Source organism: Puma concolor, chromosome B4 (assembly GCF_028749965.1).
Source record: "Puma concolor isolate L17-30 chromosome B4, mPumCon1.1.hap2, whole genome shotgun sequence".
Classification (NCBI taxonomy): domain Eukaryota; kingdom Metazoa; phylum Chordata; class Mammalia; order Carnivora; family Felidae; genus Puma; species Puma concolor.
Window position 1 is genome coordinate 114,671,013 of NC_141673.1, and position 26,754 is coordinate 114,697,766.

Consider the following 26,754-nt stretch of genomic DNA (forward strand, 5'->3'; position numbering starts at 1 on the left):
CAAGTCTTTCACCTCCTTGGTTAAATTTATTCCTAGGTATTTTTTTTTGGACGCAACTGCAAAGGGGACTATTTTCTTAATTTCTCTAATAGTTCATTGTTAGTATATAAAAATGCAACAGATTTTTGTATGTTTATTTTGTACCCTGCAACGTTACTGAATTTATTAGTTCTAAAAGTTTTTTGGTTGAATCTTTAGGGTTTTCTATATATAAAATCATGTAGTCTGCAAATAGTGACAGTTACACTTTTTCCTTTCCATTTGGGTGCCTTTTATTTCTTTTTCCTGCCTAATTGCTCTGGCTAAGACTTTCAATACTATGTTGAATACAGTGGTGAAAGTGGGCATCCTTGGCTTAATCCTGATCTTAAGGGAAAAGATTTTAGCTTTTTATCACTGAGTGTGATGTTAGCTGTGGGCTCATCATATATAGCCTTCATCATGTTGAAGTATACTCTGTCTACATCCACTTTTTTTGAGTTTTTATTATAAATAGGCACTGAATTTTTTCAATTCTTTTTCTGCATTATTGAGATGATCATTGAATTTTTATTCTTCATTTTGTTAATGTGGTATATCACAGTGGTTTGTGAATGTTGAACTATCCTCACAGTCCTGAAATAAATCCCAGTATTTAATGAATTATTGAATTTGGTTTGCTAATATTTTGTTGAGGATTTCTGTATCTACGTTCATCAGGGATATTGGCCTATAATTTTCCTTTGTGGTTGTGTCATCAGGTTTTGGTATCAGGGTAATGCTGGCTTTGTAAAATAAATTTGGAAGCATTCCCCTCTTCCATTTTTTGGAATAATTTGAGAAAGATATTAACTCTTTTTGAATGTTTGGTAGAATTCACCAGTGAAACCATCTGGTCCTGAACTTTTGTTTATTGGGTTTTTTTGATTACTAATTGAATCTCCTTGCTAATGTTTGGTCTATTTAGGTTTTCTATTTTTTTTTTTTTATGATTCAGTCTTAGAAGATTATATGCTTTCCATATCTCCTAGGTTGTCCAGTTTGTTGTATTTAATTGTTCATGGTATTCTCTTATGACCCTTTGTTGTTCTTTGTGTTAGTTGTAACTTCTTTCTTTTCTGATTTTATTTATTTGAGCCCTCTTTTTTTTCTTGGTGAGTCTAGCTAATGGCTTGTTGATTTTGTTAATCTTTTTAAGGAACCAGCTCTTAGTTTCACTGATCTTTTCTACTGTCTTTTGGTCTCTATTTCATTTAGTTCTTCTCTCATCTTCATTTTTTTATTCTGAGACTGTATTTTTTTAGTTGAAGCATGTTCATAATTGTTTGCTGAAACATTTTGATCAAGCCTGCACTCCATGATGATCTGTGTCAAGTAATTTAACACCTTTGTCACCTCAGTATTGGTGTATGTTTACTGTTTTTTCTACTTAAGTTGAAGTTTTTCTGGTTCTGGGTATGACAAATGATTTTTGAATCAAACTTGGACATGTAAGTTATTATATAAGGAGACAAAGATATGCAATATTATTTAAATCTTCTGTTTTAGCAGGTTTCCTGTGAGAAAGAAGGCACTGTCCCATTACTGGGAGGTGTTGAGGTTTTTGTGTGTTGGCTTCTCCAGCACCAGGCTGATCTATGAGGGATGTATAAGAGGGTACATAAATAAAAAGAAAACCCTGGGAACTCACTGCAGTATTGTTCCTTGGGTCCTTTGGTCTCTAGCATGTCTGTCTTCTTCTATCTACCTTTCAGAATCTTATGTTTTATATGTAATGTTGAGATTTTGGCTGTACTTAATAGAAGGAATAGAAAAAAGTATTATCTACTCCATCTTTCTATAAGAAGTCGCTATAGTTTTTTTTTAATTGATAAAGGATTATGTGATTATGTTTTATTTCTTCCTGGATGCCTTATATAGGGCCACAGAAACTTAATCTATATCCATATTTTATATAAGAAATGTTTCTTAAGAAAGAAAAGGGTCACACAGATGGAATTTCCAAGTATCTCATATTTTAAAAGCATACAAAGAATATAAAGTATACAGAGAACAGAAAGAATGTCACATAATCAAGGATGAACATATGAGTTTAGACAATGTAAGACCCAAATAGTGTCAAGAAGATAAAAAATGTGAAAAAAAATTGAAGCTCTCAAAATGCTAAGGAAATCAAGAAGGGGAAGAACTGTTTTGTTGAAGTTGATGGTATAATTAATGAAGATTAAAAATAAAAAAAAGGACAGCATCTTAACTCATCCACTCATTTGTAGGAGATTTGTTTAAGGATATAATATGGATTAAGTATTAGTAGTAAAAGACAGAGATCAATGAGATACAGTTCTTGCTCTCAATCATTATTTTAGTGAAACAGAGTGATCAATCACAATACAATGTGTAAAATCTATGAACAATTTTTGGAAAGCTAATTTTACTATGTCTATGGAGTTCAGGCAATAGAAGGAAAGGAAGAGAAGACAGAAAAGGACAGAAGGAAGAGAAGGTGACAGAAAAGGAAGGTGACAGAAAAGGTGACAGAAAAGGAAGAGAAGGAAATGCCAGGCAGATAAAACAGGATATACAAAGATTCAAAGGAATGAATGAATGTGGACAAAGGGGGTGGTGCAAAATCAAGTTTAGAAAGACAATATGTAGCTGTCATGCAAAAGCATTTAGGCTCAAATCCCAGGGGTAGCCAAGAACTACAAGAATTAGTTGTGATTTTCTCTTCCAGAAAATATAAGTTCATGAAGCAAAAGAGAATCAAAACTCATGATAGATAAGTCATTATACACTTGGTCTCCTGGCTCATATAAAATATTTTTAGAAAATATAAAAGCGTTTGAAAATAAATCACTGACCTGGTTATGATCTTTGAGGGAACATGGAAGATTAGGAGAGATGAACAAATGTCATTGAATTTGCACCTTCCACCTCTGATTTCCTTTTGTAAACTATAGATCAGAGATATTTGATTTCTAGCCTACAAATGTTTCCTAGAATAGATTATAAAGGCTGTGTGTGTGTGTGTGTGTTTAAAAAAAATGATCATGAACATCCAGAATGGGTTCACTGAAAAAAAGTCATATAAACTGGCCTCATATCCATTTTTGACAGTATTACTAGGAGACATGATATCATATGATATTTATTTTTGAAACCATTGACGGATTAAAAATAACCAAATAAATTTATTCAAAAAGTGGTGATTTATAGAATGGTGACAATAGAAGAAAGTTAGTGCCATGCCACAACGGATGTTCTTGGCCCTACTCAAACACATTTCTGAATGACAGGAGGGACATGGACATGACAAATGACAGAATCAGAATAAAAAACAGATACAGGGACTGGTTCCAACAAGATTAAGAGTCATAAATGTCTGATAATTAGATCCCCTCCAAACATAACCATCAAATGGAGGAAACCACAGAATCACCTTAAGCTCCTCTTTCCTTCTCAATCCTGATCTAGTCCATCAGTAAGTCCTATAGACTCAAAATATAACCAGAATTTGATACATTCTCACAATCTTTACTTCTACCTTCCTAATTTAAACTGCCAATTTAGATTATGGTGATAACCTCCTTACTGGTCTTCCTTCTCCTACCCTTGCCTTCTATAGTTTATCCTCAATACAGCAGCCAAAGTCATACTTCTAAAATAAAAATAAAATTATACCACTACTCTATTCAAATTCTTCTAATGCCTTCACATTTCAATAAAAATAAAAGTATTCCTAATAGCTTACAAGACCTTTAAATGTTCTGGCATTCCATTAATCTGCTGGCTTCATTTCTACTAATCTCTCCCTCCTTCATTTTGCTCATGAGCCTCCTGGCTCTTTCTTACAGGCCAGGTTAAATGTCACAGTAATGTCTTGAGAAACAGAATGAATTGCTGAATCATTATATTGTACACTTCAAAGTAATATAACATTGTATGTTAATTATACTTGAATAAAAAAAGAAGAAAACAACAAAAAATAAAGTTTATAAATTAGTAGGGAAAAAAATCAAAGAGATGGCTTGTGGCTATCATTTGCTCACTGATATGAAGTGATGAAAAGGGTATTTTACCATTGTGTTATTCTTTCCAAAATCCCACACCCTCAGTATAATCATGAGAAAAATATCAGACAAACCTAAATTGAGAAACGTGCTACAAACACCTGACCAGTACTCCTTAAGGTCATGAGAAACAGTAAAAGGCTGGTCTCCTGAGACTGAAGAGACATAACTAAATACTATGCAGTTAGGCAGGAGTGGATCCTGAACAACAAGAGGATGTTAATGGAAAAACTAGTGAAATCCAAAAAAAATCTTAGCTTAAAAAAAAAGTGGAGTCTTCTAACCCATGAATTTATACCTCCATTTATTGAAATATTTGCTAATGCCTCTAATAAGAATTTATAATTTTTTATATGTGGTTTTAACACAACCATTCTCATTTTATAGTTCTTACTGATGTATAAAGAGGACTTTGAATTCAGTATATTGTTGATATCTAAAAATTTATCAAATTCCCTTATTAGTCCTAATAATCTATTTGTATTTCTTTTTTATACACAGTTATATCATCTGTAAATAATAAGTTTTGTGTTTTTGCCTTTCTAATCCTTATCTTTATTAATTTATTTTCTGATCTAATTGCACTGGGTAGCAATTCTCATATAAGGCTGATGGAAAATGTGGTGGAAAGTGTGGAAAGAGTGGTGATAGTGGAAATCATTACCTTGTTCTTGACTGCAAAACAAGTTTTCAACATTTTGCCATTAAGTAGAATGTCTGTGATAGATTTTATAGAAATATACTTTATTAGAACAAGGAAGTACCCTCTTTTCCTAGTTCACGATCTTTTATGACATCTGTTCGTACGTACTAAATTCATACGTACTAACTTTGTTTTCTGTCTGTTGAGAAGAATATTTGATTGTTCTCATTAAGTCTGTTCACTGTGGTATTTTTGAACTGCATCTCACACATTTACATACATATGTATTGTATAACTAATATTTTGCTTAATTACTGTGCCTGTATACAACTGAGTGAGTCTGTAATTCTACCTTCTTATAATTCATTTTGGTATCAAGATTATGGTAGCCTCATTTAAAGAGTTGGGGAATCTTCCCATTTACCCTAGGCTTTGGAAGAGTGGTCTAAAACTGGAATTACTGTCCCCTTGAATGTTTAGAAAAACTTACCAGTGATGCCACCTGGGCTAGAGTTTTCTTTGCAGGAGAGAAAAAAACATAAATTTTATAATATATACATATATGATATATACATAATATATATCATATATCCAAATACACACACATACACACATATATAAATGATCACACAGAAAATTTTAATCTTTTTTTCCTTTTGGTGTATGGTTCTATGAATTTTAACACATGTATAGATTCATGTAACCACCACCAAAATCAGGATACAGAACTGTTCCATCATCCCCCCAAATTCTCTAGTACTATCCCTTTAGAGTCACACTCTCCATGCTCTAGCCCCTAGCACCACTGATTTGTTACCCAACATACAGTTGGTCTTTTTGAAAATGTCAAATAGATGGAATCATTTTTCAAGTCTGTAACCTTTTGAGACTGGCTTCTTTCACTCAGCATAATGACTCAGAGATTCTTCCAAATTGTTGCTTATATTAATAGTTTGTTCCTTTTTTATTGCTAAGTAGTAGACCATTATTATATGGACGTACAATAGTTTCCTTATCTTTTCACCTGCTGAAGGACAAGGGGTTGTTTCCCGTTTTTGGCAGTTTTGAACAGAGCTTCTTTAGGCACCAGTGTACAAGTTTTTGTGTAAACCTGTCTTGATTTCCCTAGGAAAAACACTCAGGAGTGGGACCGTTGGGTCATACAACCCAACGTTGGTTAATTTTATAATAAAGTGCCAAACTGTGTTCCAGAGTGACATACCACTTACAATGAGCAATGTACGACAAGTTTTGGTTGTTCCAGATCTTTACTCCCTCTTTGTGGGAATACTTTTGACCATTATTTCAATTTCTTCAGAGGTTTTATAACACAGTTTTCCAATTGTTCCCCAGCCAGTTTTGGTTAGAATTTCTAGTATCTTGCCCATATTTTCAAATTTATTGGCATGCAGTTGTTTGCAATACTCCCTTTTACCTTGTCAATGTCTGTAGTATCTTAGTTATGTCCTGTTTTTCATTCTTGATTTTGATTATTTGTATATTCTCTTTTTTTTCTTGTCAATTTTGTCAAAGGTTTGTTAATAGTTTTCAAAGAACAGAGTTTTGCCTATTTGCATTGTAGGTTTGTTTTCAATTTTATATTACTTTCTTGTTTTTACATTTGAAAATCTTTTAGCTGTTCTTTTTTCTAAGTTCTTAAAAATAGATGCCTAACCCATTAACTTTTAGCCAGAACCTTTTCTAAAGTATTTACTTAAGGTTCTAAGTTTTCCTCTAAAAATTTTTTATGAATATTCCATATAGTTGAAAAATATTTTGCAATTACTAAGTACATTGTTTATACACCTTATGTATATTTTCATATCTTCTATATCCTCACTGGTTTTGTGTAATTATTCTATCAATGACCAACTGAGGTGTTAAATCTTCCACAATGTCTCTTTCCCTTTCTATATGTTTGAGGGCTTATTATTAGGTACAAACACATTTAAAATAGTATTTTATTAGGGAATTTAATCTTTATTATTATTTTTTATTTTCAAATTAGTTAACATACAGTGTAGTCTTGGATTCAGGAGTAGAACCAGTGATTCATCTCTTACACATGACACCCAGTGCTCATCCCAAAGAGTGCCCTCCCTAATGCTGTTCACCCATTTAATCCACTCCACCACCCCCCGATCCCCATCAACCCTCAGTATGTTCTCTGTATTTAAGAGTCTTTTATGGTTTTCCTCTCCCTCTGTTTCTATCTTATTTTTCCTTCCCTTCCCCTATGTTTATCTGTTAAGTGATTTCGCTTAATCTTTCATTATTATAAAGTGATCCTATGATCTATAATAATGCTTTCAAGCATTAAAAGTGGATGTCATCTGAAATTTAGTCACATCCACTTTTTAAAGCATTTTCATAGGAAATACTATGCGTCTATCTATTTTTTCCATATATTTGTAATCTCTGTTCTTACATCTCAGATCTATCAAGGATTTGTTTCCTCATGTCTAAAATACATTCTTTAAACTTTGCCTTAATAAGGGTCTACTGATAACAAATTTTCTGTTTTCAAACTTGTCTGAAATCATTACCTTATTTCACCTCCTTTCATAAAAGAAATCTTTGCTAAGTATAGAATTCAGTATTGGCAGGCATATTTTACTGCCCAGCTTCCGTTGTGGTTACTAGGAATTCAGCTGTCAGCCTAACTGCCACTTTCTTAAACACGATGTGACTTTTTCAAATTTACTTTTAAGAGTGTTCTTTTGTCTTACATGTTCTGCAATTTCACCATAATGTGAATAGGGGGTAGACTTATTTATACTTCTTTTTTTTTTTTTTAAATTTTTTTTTCAACGTTTATTTATTTTTGGGACAGAGAGAGACAGAGCATGAACGGGGGAGGGGCAGAGAGAGAGAGGGAGACACAGAATCTGAAACAGGCTCCAGGCTCTGAGCCATCAGCCCAGAGCCTGACGCGGGGCTCGAACTCACGGACCGCGAGATCGTGACCTGGCTGAAGTCGGACGCTTAACCGACTGCGCCACCCAGGCGCCCCAAGACTTATTTATACTTCTTGAGATTTACTGGTCTTCTTGAGTCTATGGTCTTGTGACTTTCACCAACTCTGAAAAAGTCTCAGCCATTATCTCTTCAAATATTGCTGCTTCCCATTTCATTCTCTCTTCTCCTAGAATTAAGATATATATTGGACCTTCTCATTCTATTCTTCATGTTTCTTATCCTGTTTGTGTGTGTGTGTGTTTTTCTATCTTTATTTCTGAGTTGTATGTAGTATAATTTCCCCATTTTCCAATTCCTTAATTCTTTCTTCAATTCTGTTTACTTTTTGTTAAAATCCATGCTTTGAATCTGAATTTATATTATTCTAATTTTTCATTTTTAGTTCCATTTGGTTCTTCTTAAAATCTATTGGTTATATTTTATTCTATCAGAGCAGGTAATTTCAAATTTGTCTATTTTTTTCTTGAAAAATGACAATCATTTTATAATCTCTTTCAGATAACTCACTACTAATTACAGTCTTTATGGGTGAGTTTCTGCTTCCTTTTGTTTCTGATAATTATCACTCATGTTGCTGTTTTCTTGGTAACTTACTTGGAAGATTTCTATAGTGCTAGTTTAAAGGTATGTTCTTCCAACAGATCTGAATTTGCTTCTTCTTGGCACCTAGAAGTATCAGCATAGATACTTTAAAGTATCTACTTTAAATTCAGTTATGGCTTGAGATTTATTAGGCTATACAGTAATGTGAATTTAAGCTGTAAATCATTGTAGGACAGCTGGGTTACTCCTTGTCAGAGACAATCCTGCATTCCCCCGACCCCTGGCCAAGGCAGTTTTGCTTGCTAACTCCTGAGGAAGGAGGGTTTACTCTGAGCTCACCATAGTGCATCATACTGTCAAGATGTAATTCATACTGGGGGAGGATCTGCTATAATTCATCCTGGGGGAGGATCTGCTATTAAACGTGGCTATTAAACTCTTAGGTGGTCCTAGGCTTTGTTTCTTCTCAGAGCCTGAAAACCACATCTTACATTACCCTGGTTAGGCAAATGTCCTTGAGGCCAAGGAGTCTTCTATGCAGTGCTCTGCTTACCTCTATGGGTTCCTGTTTTCACATAGATTTTGATCTGTTAATGTCTCACTATCCAGTTAGCTCTTTTAAAGCTTTCAGGAAGATTTACGTATTCATTTTAAATCTAGCACCATTAGTTATTTTCAGTGAGAGAGTTAGTTCAAATAACTTATCCCAACACATTTTCAGACACAAAACCTCTTCATTGATTTTTCATGTTTCTTTCCCCCCCTCTATCTCATTCTTCTATCTCCCTCTTTTCCAGAAAAATCATTGTTTTTTGTTTCTTGTTTCCATATTAACACTTTGGATCAACTATACCAATGGATCAATTCTGGCCCCAGACACAAAACATGTAAGAAATCCTTGCTCCCAGAAGTTCTGAGCTCAGTATGATAGTTTAACAAGAAGTAACAGCTTTGCTATTAATGAGGTGTGATAATAAGGCAGCAATTTAATTTCTCCGGGTTTTACTTTCTAGAAGTCTAGGAGATGTCAGTCCTTCTGTTACCTTCCACACAGAACAAGCCAAATCTTATATACCTTCTACATTCCTATTAAATCTCTCCCTTTCATTCTCATTCCAAGGGCCATTTCCTTAGTTATAAAGTCTCATCTTTCCTCCATTTTCATAGCCTCCTTACTGAAGGTGCTACTGGTCTCTAGACTCTCTCCCTCCAAAATTCTTTTCCATATTGCTATCAGACTTATTTCTAAACTGTGTATCAATGATGTTCTCATAGCTAGCTTCTAGGGTAAAGTTCAAATTCCTTGACTTAGCACACATCACCCTTCACAGTCTTTGTTTATGCCTCTGACCTCACTTTCTGCAAACACTACTTGTTCAAACCTTTATGGCTCCATGTATATTGTTTCTTCTGTTTTGAAACACTTCTTTTCCTTCTCCTTTACCAAATCAACTTCTACTTGTCCTTTATAACTCAAGACCAGCACTGCTTCACTCAGAAATTCTTCTAGGACTTATCTTCCTCCCTCTGATTTGAACATTCCTGCTTAATGTTTCCACAGAACTTTAAATTTATACCTACATCAAACTGTAATGAATTTGTGACTTATTTATCCTTCTCACTCATTAAACTATAAGCAATACAGACACAGTCTTATTCAAGTTTGCAATCCTATTCTTGCAGAATCTGCTTAATGCTATAAAATGAGGGGGCTGGTTACATGATTTCAGAAGTTCCTGGGGCCCCTGGGTGGCTCAGTTGATTAAGCCTCTGATTCTTGGTTTTGGCTCAGGTCATGATCTCACGGTTTCATGAGTTCAAGCCCTGCATCAGGCTCTGGAGCCCTGCATCAGGCTCTGTGCTGACAGTTCAGAGCCTGCTTCAGATTCTTTCCCTCTCTCTCTCCATGTCCTTCCCCCACTCATGCTATCTCTGTCTCTCTCAAAAATAAGTAAACTTCAAAAAAAAATTCTTTGTCAGCTATAAATATATCCTGTTGTGGAAATCTTAACTACTGGTCCTCTGTGCTACTATTAGATCCATATTTTATCTAAGCTTCCACCAGAGTATCCAGACTCTTTGACCTGCAAATCTGACTCATTTCTCCAGAATGCTTTGCCTGGGTTTTAATATCTTATTTAGATGACCTCCCCAAATGTGAACCTTGCCGGGGAGGCTTCTCCTCTGACTGACCTTGAATATGATCACTTGCATGCTCTTTGCCTTTGCCAATGCCCCTATTCCTGATCTCCAACCCCTCTAATTCACAATATGTGCCATTTCCACATTCTTCTGTTTTTATACAACTGTTGTTTAAATCCTGGCAAGACAGGGTAAATAATTTAATTAGCTTATTAGGAAAAGTAGAGAGAAGGAATTTTAGATCTGAAAGAAAAGACTATATAGTCCACTTTCTTCATTTGACAGATGAGGAAGAATGTTAAATATTCAATGTAAGTTAAGCAGAGAGACTCTCTCTCTTAGAGTGACTGTCACTAATCCTTCCACTCACCCATGCTTTAGCAGAGTAAAAGTAAAAATTTTACTTAAGTAAAAATGTACAGCAAATCAAAGAATCACAGTACTTACAGGATTCTGATACATACGGGGAAATGGAAGAGGGGGAAAGAACAGGGAGAAGGAGGGAGAGTGAGAAGCTTTCAAACACTAAAAATACTCCCATGATTTATCTGTTTTGTGGATTTTTGTTGAGTCATGTTATAATTTTACTGTACCAAAATACAATCTGTAGGTTTCTAAGTAGATTCTTCATTTGAAGTCACCATATGAAATTAAAGGTAGGTTCAATTATATCCACAGTATATGGAAAGCTGGATTCTGGTTAAAAAAAACTACTAAACCTCAATATATTATTTATATTGTACAAATAATCAGAATAGCTTTATTATTCTGTTTCATGATCTTCTTTCTGGTAAGTAAGAGGATACCTTATATTGAATTTAATAGACAAATTCAGAGATCATTTCAAACTTTTCATCAAAGTTATCTTTTCAGTTAAGATATATTTTTTAAAGACTCAAGAGGCCAGAATATTACACAAAACATTAAACCCACCGTCATCGTCCCAGCAGCTCTTAGCATCGCCTTCTCTCTCGCTGCTCCCTGGTAACACTGTCTGGTCTGTGGGCTGGTCATCTCCCGGCACGCCACCCTCACAGTCTGCTGCATCTGTGATACTTTCTTCTTCCACAATATGGAGTTTGTCTTCATCATCCGAATCTGAATTTGTTTCTACCACAGTGTTATAATTTGTAACTGTAATACAAACAAGAAACAAATAATCAAAACCAACTAGCATAAAAATCAGTTTTCATACCTCAGTAAAAAGAAATTTTAAAAAGGACTTCGTTTAAGTGTTCTATAAATAGTAACTCATTTATTCTTACAACCTTCTAGCAACGCTATGAAACAGTATCTACCTGCTGTCTACTACTTATAACCCTGAAACCAGAAATAGAAACCAAGACCTAGGAAGGTAGGTACCTTGTCCAAGATCATATAGCCAGGAAGAAGTAGGGCCAGGATTTGAACTCTAGCAGTACAGTTCTATATACTGGGCTCTAACACTACATCAAGTATTCTCTCCTGCCATAATGAGTTTATCCTATGTGATACGCCTTATGTACAATTCGGGCCTCAAATCTTTAAGGCATTAAAATTAAGAAAAGAGTTCATCTTTTCTAATAAGTCAATAGTCCATCACCAAATTTACCATAAGAAAGATATGTTTAAGCTGTCAATTGGGCCTATGCATTTCATATTAATCCCATACTGAATTCAGAAAGAATCTACCAAATCAATTTAGCCAAATTCTGCATAAGGCATGATTCAAGTAATGTTTGTATGTAAGTCTGTAATTTTAGAAAAAAAATAACTGACATTCAAAAGTTTTCAAATGGCCACCCTTTCCATGTCTTTAATGAATGTCAGTAAAATTTAACACCAGCATTATGAAGATAAGTATTTGGAATGACCACAGCTCACAGAACCATAAGTAACAGTTGAGAATAAAATTCTCTAAAACAAATAATATAGTATAGTCAATATTTTTCCTTCAGAGTCCTTGTAATAATCACTCTACTGGGATAAATTATTTAGTACCACATTGGGTATGGTCACTGGAATGCCTCTTTTCAATTGTTTGCAAGGTGATTCTTATTTGCTAAGCAAAGACTGGAAGGGAGAAAAAGAAATCTTTGCTTTGTTTAGATAACTAAGCAATAATTACTTTCAGTTATTCTTTCAATTTCTTCCTTAAAATTTCCAACCATTCTTGAAAGAAGTTAATAACCTGAATGTATAAATGATATGCATATATACCCCCTTCTCATATAAATACACACACACACACACCTGATAACAAGAAGAAAGAAATACAATCAGAAGTGGATACATATATCAAGGTGAGAATGAATAAGAAAAAATCTCCAAAACTGCTTTTATAAATCTCAGGAAGACACCTCTGCTCCAAAGAGTACTAGAGTTACCCTTTCCCCCACATTAGAAATTCTTCAGTATCTTGTCAGAAGAAATATATCAAGTTTTGTTGTGTTATTAATACTTTAGTGTGAACACATTTTTCCAGCTTTTTCCCAAGAGCAAACCACTTTCTCATCTCATTATAAATGTAATACCTGTTCAGTTCACAAGAATTCAGATAACATAAACATGTAAAACTAGTAAAAGCTCCCTCCCCCAAATTTTCCTTCCTTGACTCACTGTAAAGATAACAGTAACAGCAAATTTTATTAATCTATCTATGCATGAAATAGGCATGATACACACTTTATATACTTTATCCTATTTAATTGAAATGCTGACCTCACCTTATACACATATGCATTTAATGTAAATTCTCTATATAAGTATGTTATGCATCTTTAAATACACACATATGGAATCACATTATACTGTTCCCTACCTCGTTTATTGTCACTTAACATATCTTGGGAATTCTTCTATTTAAGTATATGTGAGGCTTTCTCATTTTCCTCTTGTTCTCATTTCATTGTACAGACAGAATTTAACCAATCACCTATACTGATAAAATTTATGTTTCCAAGTGATGATTAAGCATTAGCAACAATGTCATAATACACTTTCTTGTAAATATATCTTTACATTGGCCATTCCTTAAATTCATTTGTCAGATATATTAGTAGAGATGGAAGTCCTGAGTCAAAGGGAAAACGTATTAAATAGATACGGAAACATGGGGAATTCCTTGTACTCCAGCCACACAATGAGGAAAGTAAATTGTGCAACTGTATGTGGGGATAAAGGGAATGATTCTTAAAGGCTGTTCCAAAGCTGTCACTATGCTTGGACATGGATAGTTGAAATGCTGTTTTGTGAAGAGAAGGTTTAGTGATTCTTCAGTGTCTTTGGTTGGCCACTGGTGTTATTCTTGCTTTAATACTGTAGTACAGTTCTATCATTACAATTTTGTTAGCTGTAGATTGTCCAACCGTACATTTACATTTAGAGGATTTAGGGCTTGAAAATTACCCTATAATTAGTCTTTAAGACATGTATGCATTTTTGTTCAAATATTTGCTTGCATGCTTTATAGTTTCACTAAGTTCCTTTTACTCTGAGCCACACTAAGTTCTTTTTACTTGGGTTTCTTCACCCTGTTTTATTCTGCCTGGGTTGGCTGTAGCCCTAAGTACTCTTCAAGAACACCTGTCACTTTCTAGGACTCTAGCAAAACTCCTTCTTGCCCCCCCCCCCCCCCCCAGTATGAGCTGCCATTTGGTATGGAAGATTGTAAGTCAAATACCCCAAACCACAAAGACTGCATGTAGTTTATACTTATCTTGGGAATTTTCCCAAAGCATGTTTTGAATATGTGGCACAGAATTTGAAAAAAAAAAAAAAAAACCACTACATTTTATTGGCTAAGATGGAGAAAAGACCAATAACTATTTTCCAAGGCTTCTTACTGTCTTCTGCTTCACAGTCACTTAGCTGAGAGAAAAAGCAGTGAAAATGGTTTATACTGATTGGTGTAACTTAGAAAATAGGCAAGCTTCCCTTTGTTTCTGGATCCATCCTTTTGTTGATCTACAGAATTAATTTTAAAAATAGAGCCTCGGCACAAAAAGCATAAAGAATAATGCAGACCCTGATAAATCCTAGTAGCCAATGAAAATGTTCGTTACCTCAACTGTCCATCAATCTCCATTCCTCTATACTTTTAAATCTTTGGCTAAAAAATATAATAAAATATAGTTTATCTAAAGTTTGGCATAGTCTTTTTGCAAAAATTTTTTAAAAATGTTTTTATTTATTTATTTTTGAGAGACAGAGAGACAGAGCATGAGTGGGAGAGGGGCAGAGAGAGAAAGGGAGTCACAGAATCCAAAGCAGGCTCCAGGCTCCGAGCTGTCAGCACAGAGCCTGACACGCGGGGCTTGAACTCACAAACCACGAGATTATGACCTGAGCCCAAGTTGGACATTTAACAAACTGAGCCACTCAGGCGCCCCTGAAGTGTGGCGGCATATTCTTAACAAACAGGTGATTATCACCTTTTAGTTCTGAGTTGTAGTTAAAATAATAACATTTCAAGAAAACAAAGATAAAGGGATAGGAAAAGGTAAACAGATTTTAAAATCTTTCAATATAATTAACAATATACAATATGAATTTAAATTTCTATAGAAAAATGGTAATACTTGGGGGGGCTCCTGGGTGGCTCAGTAGGTTAACCATCTGACTAAGCTCAGGTCATGATCTCAGTCTGTGAGTTCGTGGCCCTCCTCAGGCTCTGTGCTGACAGCTCAGAGCTGGGAGCCTGTTTCAGATTCTCTCTCTCTCTCTCTCTCTCTCTCTCTGACTTTCCCCTGCTCACACTCTCTCTCTCTCAAAAATAAAAATTAAAAAAAATTAAAATGGTAATATTTTCTATGCATTCCTGTTGTGACTAGAATGTGGTCAAGGACACAGTGACCTCTTGGTGGTAGTTCTTGTTGGTGTTACTTGCTAATATTTAATGCAGATATAACAGTATCCACTGCATAAGGTGGTTGTGAGGGTCTAATGATTTAAAAATGTTTTGTGGGGGCGCCTGGGTGGCGCAGTCGGTTAAGCGTCCGACTTCAGCCAGGTCACGATCTCGCGGTCCGTGAGTTCGAGCCCCGCATCAGGCTCTGGGCTGATGGCTCAGAGCCTGGAGCCTGTTTCCGATTCTGTGTCTCCCTCTCTCTCTGCTCCTCCCCCGTTCATGCTCTGTCTCTCTCTGTCCCAAAAATGAATAAACGTTGAAAAAAAATTTTTAAAAATGTTTTGTGCTTAGATCAGTGTCTGGCACACAATAAAGACTATAGAAGTATCTGCTATCATCATCATCATCATCATCATCATCATCATCATCTTCATGCTCAATCTTTACAATTCCTAAGAAGTTGGTATTGTTACATCTCTCCCTTTTATAGACCAAAACAACAACAACAACAACAACAACAACAACAACATCCCAGAGTAGCACAACCTGTTTGAGGTTATTTAGCTATTAAGTTATACAGCTGGACTCAAATCCTGGTGTGCCTGATTCCACAGCTCAGACACTTTAACTACTATGTATAAAGCCTCCTGACTGAAAATTGTTGCACAAATGATAAATATTCTTAAATTTGTAGTTTTGTGTCTAGCCTATTCTGGGGCCCTGGCATTCTATACTTAGCAAAATGCCACTAAAACATTTTCAAATGAATAAGAAATTTTAACCATTAGAATCTCATTGCAATATAACAGACAGTACACCATAGGGTAGTATCATCATTATAGTCAACAAACCTTTAAAGACTCTCACATAACATACTATTGTTAGCACTTGCCTGCATATAGTACCATATCAACTGCACTAATTAAACTCCCATGTAAACATGTTTCTTAAGTAATGTACAATTATAATAAAGAATTAAATAAATTAGATGAATACAGTTCCAAAAAAGAGCAATACAATCTCAGCTTCAGTCATTAAGGTAAGAGCTAGATCATCTAAATGCTTTAGAAATAACCCTGCCAAGCACTGTTTACTGTGGCTCTGAACAGCAGGTTGGGCCTCACAGGGGAAGACACTGAGGGAGGGATGAAGGGAAAGAGAAAAGAGGAGGGGACATACTTAACCTGCAGGTCTTTGATTCTGGTCAGGTGATAATTGTGGCATGTGTTGATGAAAGCCACAGGCTAAGGCCATATTTCAACATATTTTCAGGCATAAAAATGCTTTTTTTCCCCCCTGGAGAGAAAGTTCTGTTTAAACTATGCCATTAATACAGGCTTAGCTATGTCTCATTCTGATCAAACACATACTCATCTGCATGGTAGAAAAGAAAGATAAAATCTGTCTTAGGAAAAAGACATGACAAATATTTTAAAAATAACAGACTGCTGTACTTCTAACATTGTTCCATATATGTCAGACTAACGTAGTGCCATAATTTAGAAACAACTAGAAAAAGGAAGATCCAACAAGGTGGAGAAGTAGGTGGACCTGAAGTTCCCTCGTCCTTGCATCACAGCAGTGTTGAGGCCAAAGGACTTTGAATTCCAAGAGTACGGGCTGCAGAGTGAAACAGGGGTCTCCAGGGACCCATGAAGATAACCTGGCAGGCCATAGGTGCATGATTGTGAACTAGGAGAGATAAAATGCGCTGCATAGGCATGGACTGGAGGGATCCCCTTCTGAGGAAAGACAAAGGGAAATGAAAGAGATGCTGGGGAAGTATAGGACTTTATCGAGACAAGAGAAAAACCAGGGAGCAGGACAGACAAAGATCCAATCTCTAACTGCGGGGCTACCTCGGGACGGAGGTCAGCTGTCCTGTTCGTGCACCTGGGGAGGAGGGGAGCCAGCCCCGGGATCAGTAACTAGTTCAGAGGCACAGTCCGCAGTGGGAGAAAGCGATCCCCTCCCTGGAGTACTAGAGGAAGAAGGTATATAACCGTCTAAAGGGCAAAGACTGCCTGTGCCCGCCAGCCAGAGGCCATATATCGGTGGCGCGGAGCAGCACTTCCCTGGAACCAAGGTGCTCGAGTAGCACCCTTTAAGACATTGGGGTTTAAATCCCAGCCGAGTGCCAGGGAGGTGCGGGAGTTGGTGGAGCAGTACAAACCACCTCGTTTGCCCCCGTGGCACTGTGAGGACAGTCTGAACAGAGAGGTTTGGGACACCCTGTCCATGGAGGAGAGACTGGGGTGTTGCCATTTTTCTCCCCATCACCATCAAGGTGGGCTTCAGGGAACAGTGGGCCCACAGTGGAGGCGGCACCCACCTACACCAATCCACGTCCCTCCAGGCCTGGTAACTGCTAACTACAAGAGCGAGATTGACGCTAACCAACCATACAGCCCCTCTTCCAGACCAGTGCTGCCACCGGTTCCCAGGCACCCAGCGGTTTTGCATTTCCTGATTTAATTCTTGGACAATTATTATATATGCATATTTTTTCTCTTCCTTTTCCGTTCTTATTTCTTCTCTCCTCGAGTCTGGTTATTCTGGTTCTTGGTTTGTTTAAGCAGACATATTTAATCTATTCTCTTTATACTTATTCTCTATCTCCTTCTTTATTTTCCTCTCTCTGTTTTAAGCCGTAGTTTCTCTGCCGGGTCAATTTTCTTTTCTTTTCTTTTTCCGCATCCCTGTCATTTCTCTCTTTGTAGGGGATAAGGCTTTTTCCATCAACACTGCCCCCACCCTGTTGTTTTGCTGCTGCTGGTGGCTTTTGTTTTTGTTTCTTGTCTTTGTTGTTTTTTGTTTTTGTCTTCATTTTTATTTGTTTGTTTGTTTGTTTAACAGTTTTCCAGGGCTACTTCAATGAACAAATCAAAGCACACCTGGTGGAGGGTCTAAAGCATCACTATTTAGGGAGATAAAAGCAAAGAGACTCATAACAACAGAGAGCAAATAACACACTCCAAAAAGCACCTCCTGAAGGGCCAGGCCCTGGACAGTTATGACCCACCTTTAATATAGTAGTGTTCACAGGTGCAGGACACATAACAAGCTTTTAAAGCACATAAGGGACAGAAAACTAGCAAAAATGAAAAAAAAAAAAAAAAAAACAAACCAGATTTCTCCTCAAAATAAATTCCAGGAAGAAATGAAAGCTAAAGAATTGATCAAAACAGATATAAACAATATAACTGAACAAGAATTTAGAATAATAGTCGTAAGATTAATCACTGGGCTTGAAAAAAGCATAGAAGACCGCAGGGAATCTATTGCTACAAAGATCAAGGAACTAAAAAATAGTCATAATGAATTAAAAAATGCTGCAAATGAGATGCAAAAACTAGAGGCAGTGACAGTGAAGACTGAAGAGGCGGGGGGAGAATAAGTGAACTAGAAGATAAAATTATGGAAAAAGAGGAAGCCGAGAAAAAGAGAGTAAAAAAATTCTAAACCATGAGGGGAGAATGAGAGAGCTGAGTGATTCAATGAAACGTAATAACATCTGTATCACAGGAGTTCCAGAAGAAGAAGAAGAAGAAAGGGGCCGCAGGTGTGCTTGAAAAAATCATAGCTGAGAACTTCCCCTATCTGGGGAAGGAAACACACTGAAATCCAGGAGGCACAGAGAACACCCTTCAAACATAACAGGAATTGATCTTCTGCATGACATATCAGAAGATATGTCTGGCATATCTGGCAAGATACAAAGCTAAAGAGAGAATTCTGAAAGCAGCTAGGGACAAATGGGCCTTAACCTACAAGGGTAGACATATAAGGGTAGTAGCAGACCTATATATTGAAACTTGGCAGGCCAGAGGGAGTGGCAGGAAATATTCAATGTGCTGAATAGGAAAAATATGCAGCCAAGAATCCTTTATCCAGCAAGCTTGTCATTCAAAATAGAAGAAGAGATAAAGGTTTTCCCATACAAACAAAAACTGAAGGAGTTCATCACCACTAAACCAGCCCTACAAGAGATCATAAGGGAGACTCTGTGAGTGGAATGGTGTAAAGACCACAAAGGACAAGAGACATCACTACAAGCATGAAACCTACAGCTAACACAATGACTCTAAATTCATAGCTTTCAATAATAATACTGAATGTAAATGGTCTAAATGCTCCAATCAAAAGACATAGGTTATCAGAATGGATTAAAAAAACCAAGACCCATCTATTTGCAGTCTACAAGAGACCCATTGTAGACCTGAGGACACCTTCAGATTGAAAGTGAGGGGATGGAGACCCATCTATCATGCTACTGGAAGTCAAAAGAAAGATGGAGTAGTCATACTTATACCAGACAAACTTGATTTAAAAATTTTTTTTTTCAACGTTTATTTATTTTTTTTTGGGACAGAGAGAGACAGAGCATGAATGGGGGAGGGGTAGAGAGAGAGGGAGACATAGAATCGGAAATAGGCTCCAGGCTCTGAGCCATCAGCCCAGAGCCTGACGCGGGGCTCGAACTCACAGACCGCGAGATCGTGACCTGGCTGAAGCCAGACACTTAACCGACTGCGCCACCCAGGCGCCCCAGACAAACTTGATTTTAAACTAAAGGTTGTAACAAGAGATGAAGAAGGGCATTATATCATAATTACGGGGTCTATCCATCAAGAAAGGCTAACAATTATAAGTGTTCATGCACCCAATTCGAAGGCACCCAAATATATAAAACAATTAATCACAGACATAAGCAATCGTATTGGTAAGAATGTGGTAACTTCAGGGGACTTTAATACTCCACTTACAACAATGGACAAATCATCTAGGCAAAAAATCAACAAAGAAACAATGGCGCTGAATGATACACTGCACCAGATGGACTTAACAGATATATTCAGAACTTTTCGTCCTAAAGCAGCAGAATACACATTCTTCTCAAGTGCACAAGGAACATTCTCCAAGACAGACCATATACTGGGTCATAAAACAGCTCTCAATAAATGTAAAAGAAAGGAGATCGTACCATGCACATTTTCAGATCACAATGCTATGAAACTTGAAATCAACCATAGGAAATGGTTGGAAAGCCTCCAAATGCATAGAAGTTAAAGAACATTCTACTAAAGAATGAATGGGTCAACCGGGCAATTAAAGAATAAATTTAAAAATATATGGAAACAAATGAGAATGAAAATATAACAATCCAAACCCTTTGGGATGCAGCAAAGGCAGTCTTAAGAGGAAAATACATTGCAATCCAGGCCTATTTCAAGAAACAAGAAAAATCCCAAATACAAAATCTAACAGCACACCTAAAGGAACTAGAAGCCGAATAGCAAAGAAATCCCAAGGACAGAAGAAGGGAAATAATAAAGATCAGAGCGAAAATAAACAATATAGAATTCCCCCCCCAAAAAACAGTAGAACAGATCAATGAAACTAAGAGCTGGTTTTTCGGAAAAAAAAAATAAATAAATAAACAAAGTTGATAAACCCCTACCAGACTTCTCAAAAAGAAAAGAGGACCCAAATAGATAAAATCATGAATGAAAATGGGACTTATCACAACCAATCCCTCAGAAATACAAACAATTATTACAGAATACTATGAAAAATTATATGCCAACAAACTGGACAATCTGGAAGAAATGGACAAACTCCTAAACACCTACACACTACCAAAACTCAAGTGAGAAGAAACAGAAAATTTGAACATACCCATAACTAGTGAAGAAATTGAATCAGTTATCAAAAATCTCCCAACAAATAAGAGTCCTGGGCCAGATGGCTTCCCACGGGAATTCTTCCAGACATTTAAAACAGAGTTAATACCTATCCTTCGTAAGCTGTTTCAAAAAATAGAAAGGGAAGGAAAACTTCTAGACTCATTTTATGAAGCCAGCATTACCTTGATTCCCAAACCAGACAGAGACCCCACAAAAAAAAGAATTATACGCCAATATCCCTGATGAACACGGAGGCAAAGATTCTCAACAAGATACTAGCAAATCAGATTCAACAGCATATAAAAAGAATTATTCACCATGATCAAGTGGGATTCATTCCTGGGCTGCAAGCCTGGTTCAATATTCACAAATCAATCAATGTAACACATCACATTAATAAAAAAAAGGATAGGAACCATATGATCCTGTCAATAGATGCAGAAAAAGCATTTGACAAAATACAGCATCCTTTCTTTATAAAAATCCTCAAGAAAGTAGGGATAGAGGAACATACCTAAACATCATAAAAGCCATTTATGAAAAGTCCACAGTTAATATCATCCTCAATGGGGAAATACTGAGAGCCTTCCCCCAAGATCAGGAACATGACAGGGATGTCCACTCTTACCACTGTTGTTCAACATAGTGTTGGAAGTCCTAGCATCAGCAATCAGACAACAAAATGAAATAAAAGGCATTAAAAGTGGCAAAGAAGTCAAACTTTCACTTTTCACAGACAACATGATACTTTACATGGAAAACCCAAAAGACTCCACCAAAAGGCTGCTAGAACTGATACATAAATTCAGCAAAGTCTCAGGGTACAAAATCAATGAATGGAAATCAGTTGCATTTCTACACACCAATAATGAAACAACAGAAAGAGAAATCAAGAAAGTTATCCCATTCACGATTGAACCAAGAACCATAAAATACCTAGGAATAAACCTAACTAAAGATGTAAAAGATCTGTATGCTGAAAACTATAGAAAACTTATGAAGGAAATTGAAGAAGACACAAAGAAATGGAAAAACATTCCATGCTCATAAATTCCAAGAACAAATATTGTTAAAATGTCAATACAATATACACATTCAATGCAATCCCAATCAAAGTTGCACTGGAAATCTTAAAGCTAGAACAAACAATCCTAAAATTTGTATGGAACCACAAAAGACCCTGAAAAGCCAGAGTAATCTTGAAAAAGAAAACCAAATCAGGAGGTATCACAATCCCAGACTCCATTCTCTACTACAAAGCTGTAATCATCAAGACAGTATGGTATTGGCACAAAAACAGACACATAGAACAATGGAATAGAATAGAGACCCTAGAATTGGACCCACAAATGTATGGCCAACTAATCTTTGACAAGCCAGGAAAGAGTATCCAATGGAAAAAAGTCTCTTTAGCAAATGGTGCTGGGAGAACTGGACAGCAACATGCAGAAGAATAAAACTAGACCACTTTCTTACACCATACATAAACTCAAAATGGATGAAAGACCTCAATGTGAGAGAGGAAACCATCAAAACCCTAGAGGAGAACACAGGCAACAACTTCTTTGACCTCAGCCGTAGCAATTTCTTGCTTGACACATCTCTAAAGGCAAGGGAATTAAAAGCAAAACTGAACTATTGGGACCTCATCAAGATGGAAAGTTTCTGCACTGCTAAGAAAACAATCAGCAAAACTAAAAGGCAACCGACGGAATGGGAAAAGATATTTGTAAATGACATATCGGATAAAGGGTTAGTATCCAAAATCTATAAAGAACTGACCAAATTAAACACCTGAAAAACAATCCAGTGAAGAAATGGTCAGAGGACATTAAGACACTTTTCCAAAGAAGACATCCAGGTGGCCAACAGACACATGAAGAGATGCTCAATGTCACTCATCATCAGGGAAAAACAAATCAAAACCACACTGAGATACCACCTCACACTGGTCCAAGTGGCTAAAATGAACAACTCAGGAAACAACAGATGCTGGCAAGGATATGGAGCAACAGGAACCCTCTTGCACTGTTGGTGGGAATGCAAACTGGTGCAGCCGCTCTGGAGAAATAGTGTAGAGATTCCTCAAAAAATTAAAAATTGAACTACCCTATGACCCAGCAATAGCACTACTGGGAATTTATCCAAAGGATACAGGAGTGTTGATTCATAGGGGCACGTACCCCAATGTTTATAGCAGCGCTTTCAATAATAGCCGAATTATGGAAAGAGCCTAAATGTCCATCAACTGATGAATGGATAAAGAAGATCGGTTTATATAGACAATGGAACACTACTTGGCAAAAAGAAAGAATGCAATCCTGCCATTTGCAGCAATGCGGATGAAACTGTAAAGTATTATGCTAAGTGAAATAAGTCAGTCAGAGAAATATATCATATGTTTTCACTCGTATGTGGATCTTGAGAAACTTAACAGAAGACAGGGTGGAAGGGAAGGGGAAAAAAAAAGTTACAGAGAGGGAGGGAGGAAAACCATAAGAGACTCTTAAATACAGAGAACAAACAGGGTTGATGGGGGCGGGGCGTAGAAAATGGGTGACGGGCATTGAGGAGGGCACTTGTTGGAATGAGCGCTGGGTGTTGTATGTAAGCGATAAAGCACAGGAATCTACCCCCCAAACCAAGAGCACGCTTTACACATTGTGTGTTAGCCTATTTGACAATAAATTATATTTTAAAAAAAGATAAAAACAGAGAGGGAGGAAAACCATAAGAGACTCTTAAATACAGAGAACAGACTGACGGTTGCTGGAGGGGTGGGTTAAATGGGTGACGGGCATTAAGGAGGGCACTTGTTGGGATGAGCACTGGGCGTTATATGTAAGAGATGAATCACTGGGTTCTATTCCTGAAGCTAATATACTGTATGTTAACTAACTTGAAAAAAAAAAGACAAAAAAAAGAAACACCTAGAAAAATACATATGTTTGGAGTCATGTTTTCAAGAGTAATCAATTACAGTTAAGTAATAGAGTATTTCACATGTTAGCACTATGCTGAGAACAATATGATTTAGGCAAGAATGCTATGAAATATGAAGGTAGAGACACTGAACAAGTATTTCCATTAGTCTCTAATATCAGTTGGGACAAAACCGTAACGAGACCACTCAACATGTTTTTCTTATCCTGAAGAGATTCCTGGCACATGACTTTCCACATAGTAGGTAGAGAATTATTTGTTGAATTTAATGTGGGGCCATATTTTTTTCTCAGTGAAGAAATAAGTCAGGAAAATGACAAAGCTGTGGGGATAACCAAAGAACTGGCAAATAAGCACACAAAATGAAAAAGAGAGGTCATTTGACAATCCACAACATCAAAGAAAACTACAAATAATGTTACAACAGGAAAGAGGAACCTATGTTTCTATAAATACTATATACCCAGGTATATTGTAAATATTTGCTAATCTGGCTTTTGATCTAACTTATAGATAATATTAATGTGTATGTATTTTACTACAGAATAAAGGTTATGATGTAATATGCATATTTAATGTAACATGTAATATATAATGTGTACATTATCTAACTGTAACAAGCCTTTTATTGATTTATTTTTTAAATGTTTATTTTGAGAGAGAGGGAGGGAGGAAGTGGAAGGGAGGGGCAGAGAGAGAGAGAGAGGGAGAGAGAGAATCCCAAGCAAGATCCAGGATGTCAGCACAGAGCCCTGATGAGGGGCTCAATCCCATAAACCATGAAATCATGACTTGAGCCAAAATCAGGAGTCAGATGCTTAACCAAATGAGTCACCCAGGTGCCTCTCCAAATATTTTAAAAACATAACTCCAGCCAAAGTCAGTGATTCTGACATTTACCTCTGCAAAGGGTTGGTGGTTTTCAATGCCTTCAGATACAAGCTATTCATAGAATGAAAACTGATAAGCAAAGTCAGGGGAAAGGGCTGCCATCATGCAGAGAATCCTAGTTCTTATTTTCTCTCCTCTCTTATTACACATTAATATTAAGTATTCCTGGGATTTGTCTCTGGTGCTAAGTTCTTATTCTGGCCTCTTTCCCATGGTCCTCTGTCTATATGCCCCCAAAAGAGTCATCCCAAATTGCCTTCTTATTTCCCTGACTTATCAAAGCTCCTACTCACTCAGTGAGCTAATTTCAGCCAGTGTAAGTAGACCTCACAAAGAGATAGATGAAACAATTAAATAGCAAAGTTCTTAGCAGACCAAACCAAAATCAGTCCCAGGGACAGGTGGTTCTTTTGTGTGTGTGTGTGTGTGTGTGTGTGTGTGTGTGTGTGAAAGGTATGTAACTAAAATAATTTACTAAAAATTATCAATAACTAGTATTTCCTTCACAGGTAAAATATGCATTTATAAAAAGAATGCTTTTTAATTTATATAACTTATTACTTATGAAATACAGGCAGGATGACAAAACCCAAGTGAGGTGTGAAGACTGAATAAAAATACCAATGCAGAAATTATTGAGTCAACCAGTAGAGAAGATATATAACTGATAAATCAATCCAAAAGCCAGATCTCTGAAGAATCAATAAAATTGGTAATCACTAGCCCCCTTAATCGTAGAACAAAATTGAGAGGCACAAAGTTTCAATATTAATGCAGAGAAGTAATTATAGCTATAAAGGAATTTAAGAGACTTATTTACAAATATTTTGTACAAATCTAAGCAAATGCATTTAAGAAATGGAATGAAAAACTTCCAAGGCAAATTTCAGTGTTTGTAACTACATTTATTATTTTATAGAATTTATACAATTATATAAGAGATGGCAAAGGTAGACAGACCATAGATAAATTTAGGAAGACCTCAAAAGTCTTCCTAACCACCCAAAAAGTGCCAGATGTTTTCCCAGGTGAATTTCTTCAGCTCCTAAAAGGACTGATAATTCTGTTGCTTTTCTCAAGGAGAGGAAAATGAAAAGAGCCTAAATTCTTTTTATGAAGCCAACATAATAGCAGTCAACTAAAATCTGAGAAAGAGCACACATACATGCATGTGAATGCATTCTCTCTCTCTCTCTCTCTCTCTCTCTCTCTCTCTCTCATAGACTCAGTCTCACTGGTGATCCCTGATATAGAAATGTTAAATAAAATACTAAATCCAGTGGTACATTAGAAGTTAAATAAAGCAAGCATTATTCAACATTAGGAAGTATATAAGATAGTTCACTATCTTTACATAGTAAAGGATAAACAATATGATCCCTATAAGACCATGAAAGATATTTGATAAAATTCACTATTCCTTGCTGATACATTTTTATAAAAATCAAAGTGAAGTCAGTATTATGATAAATGATTATGTATCAGAGACATTTGTAAGATAAAGATGTTATTGTCATAATTACTGACAGCATTTTAAAATAATATGCTAATTTTCAAAAAGAACAAAAAGAAAAGCACAAATAGTGCAAAAAAAGAAAGCAAAAGTTTTCTTTGTAGGTGATAGTTTGATGTTTCTGGAAAAATCACTGAAAAAAACTATAGCATAGAAAATTTGGTAAATGACTAATTACAAAGTTGACAGAAGAAATCAATAGCTGTCCAATAAACCAATAATATCTTGCTAAAAACATAACAGAAGGAAAAATCCTATTAATAATAACTCACAAGATGACCCATGAAGGCAAAAAAAAGAAACATGGAGGAACTATATAAAGAAAATTTTAGCATTCTATTGACGGTTATAAAAATTCAAAGGGATACATGTACCCTGATGTTTACAGCAGTATTACCTACAATAGCCAAATTATGGAAGCAGTCCAAGAGTTCAACGACTGATGAATGGATAAAAGATGTGGTATGTGTGTGCATGTGCACGCGCACGTGTATACTCACACATACACACAATGGATTATTCAGCCATAAAAAAGA

General features: G+C 36.2%; 1 protein-coding gene across 8 annotated transcripts in view; it reads right to left on the reverse strand.

The window, feature by feature from the left end:
- Positions 1-26,754, reverse strand: part of ZEB1 (zinc finger E-box binding homeobox 1) — a 200,393-nt gene that overhangs the window by 52,313 nt on the left and 121,326 nt on the right. For 4 of the 8 annotated variants that reach the window (XM_086714631.1, XM_086714629.1, XM_086714630.1 and 1 more), the window contains exon 2: positions 11,290-11,490. In XM_086714631.1, the coding sequence (XP_086570757.1) occupies positions 11,290-11,490 (201 nt within the window). Of the gene's footprint in view, positions 1-11,289; positions 11,491-26,754 lie in introns of those variants that run through there. The other 4 variants (XR_015253937.1, XR_015253936.1, XR_015253934.1 and 1 more) reach the window with 1 other exon arrangement.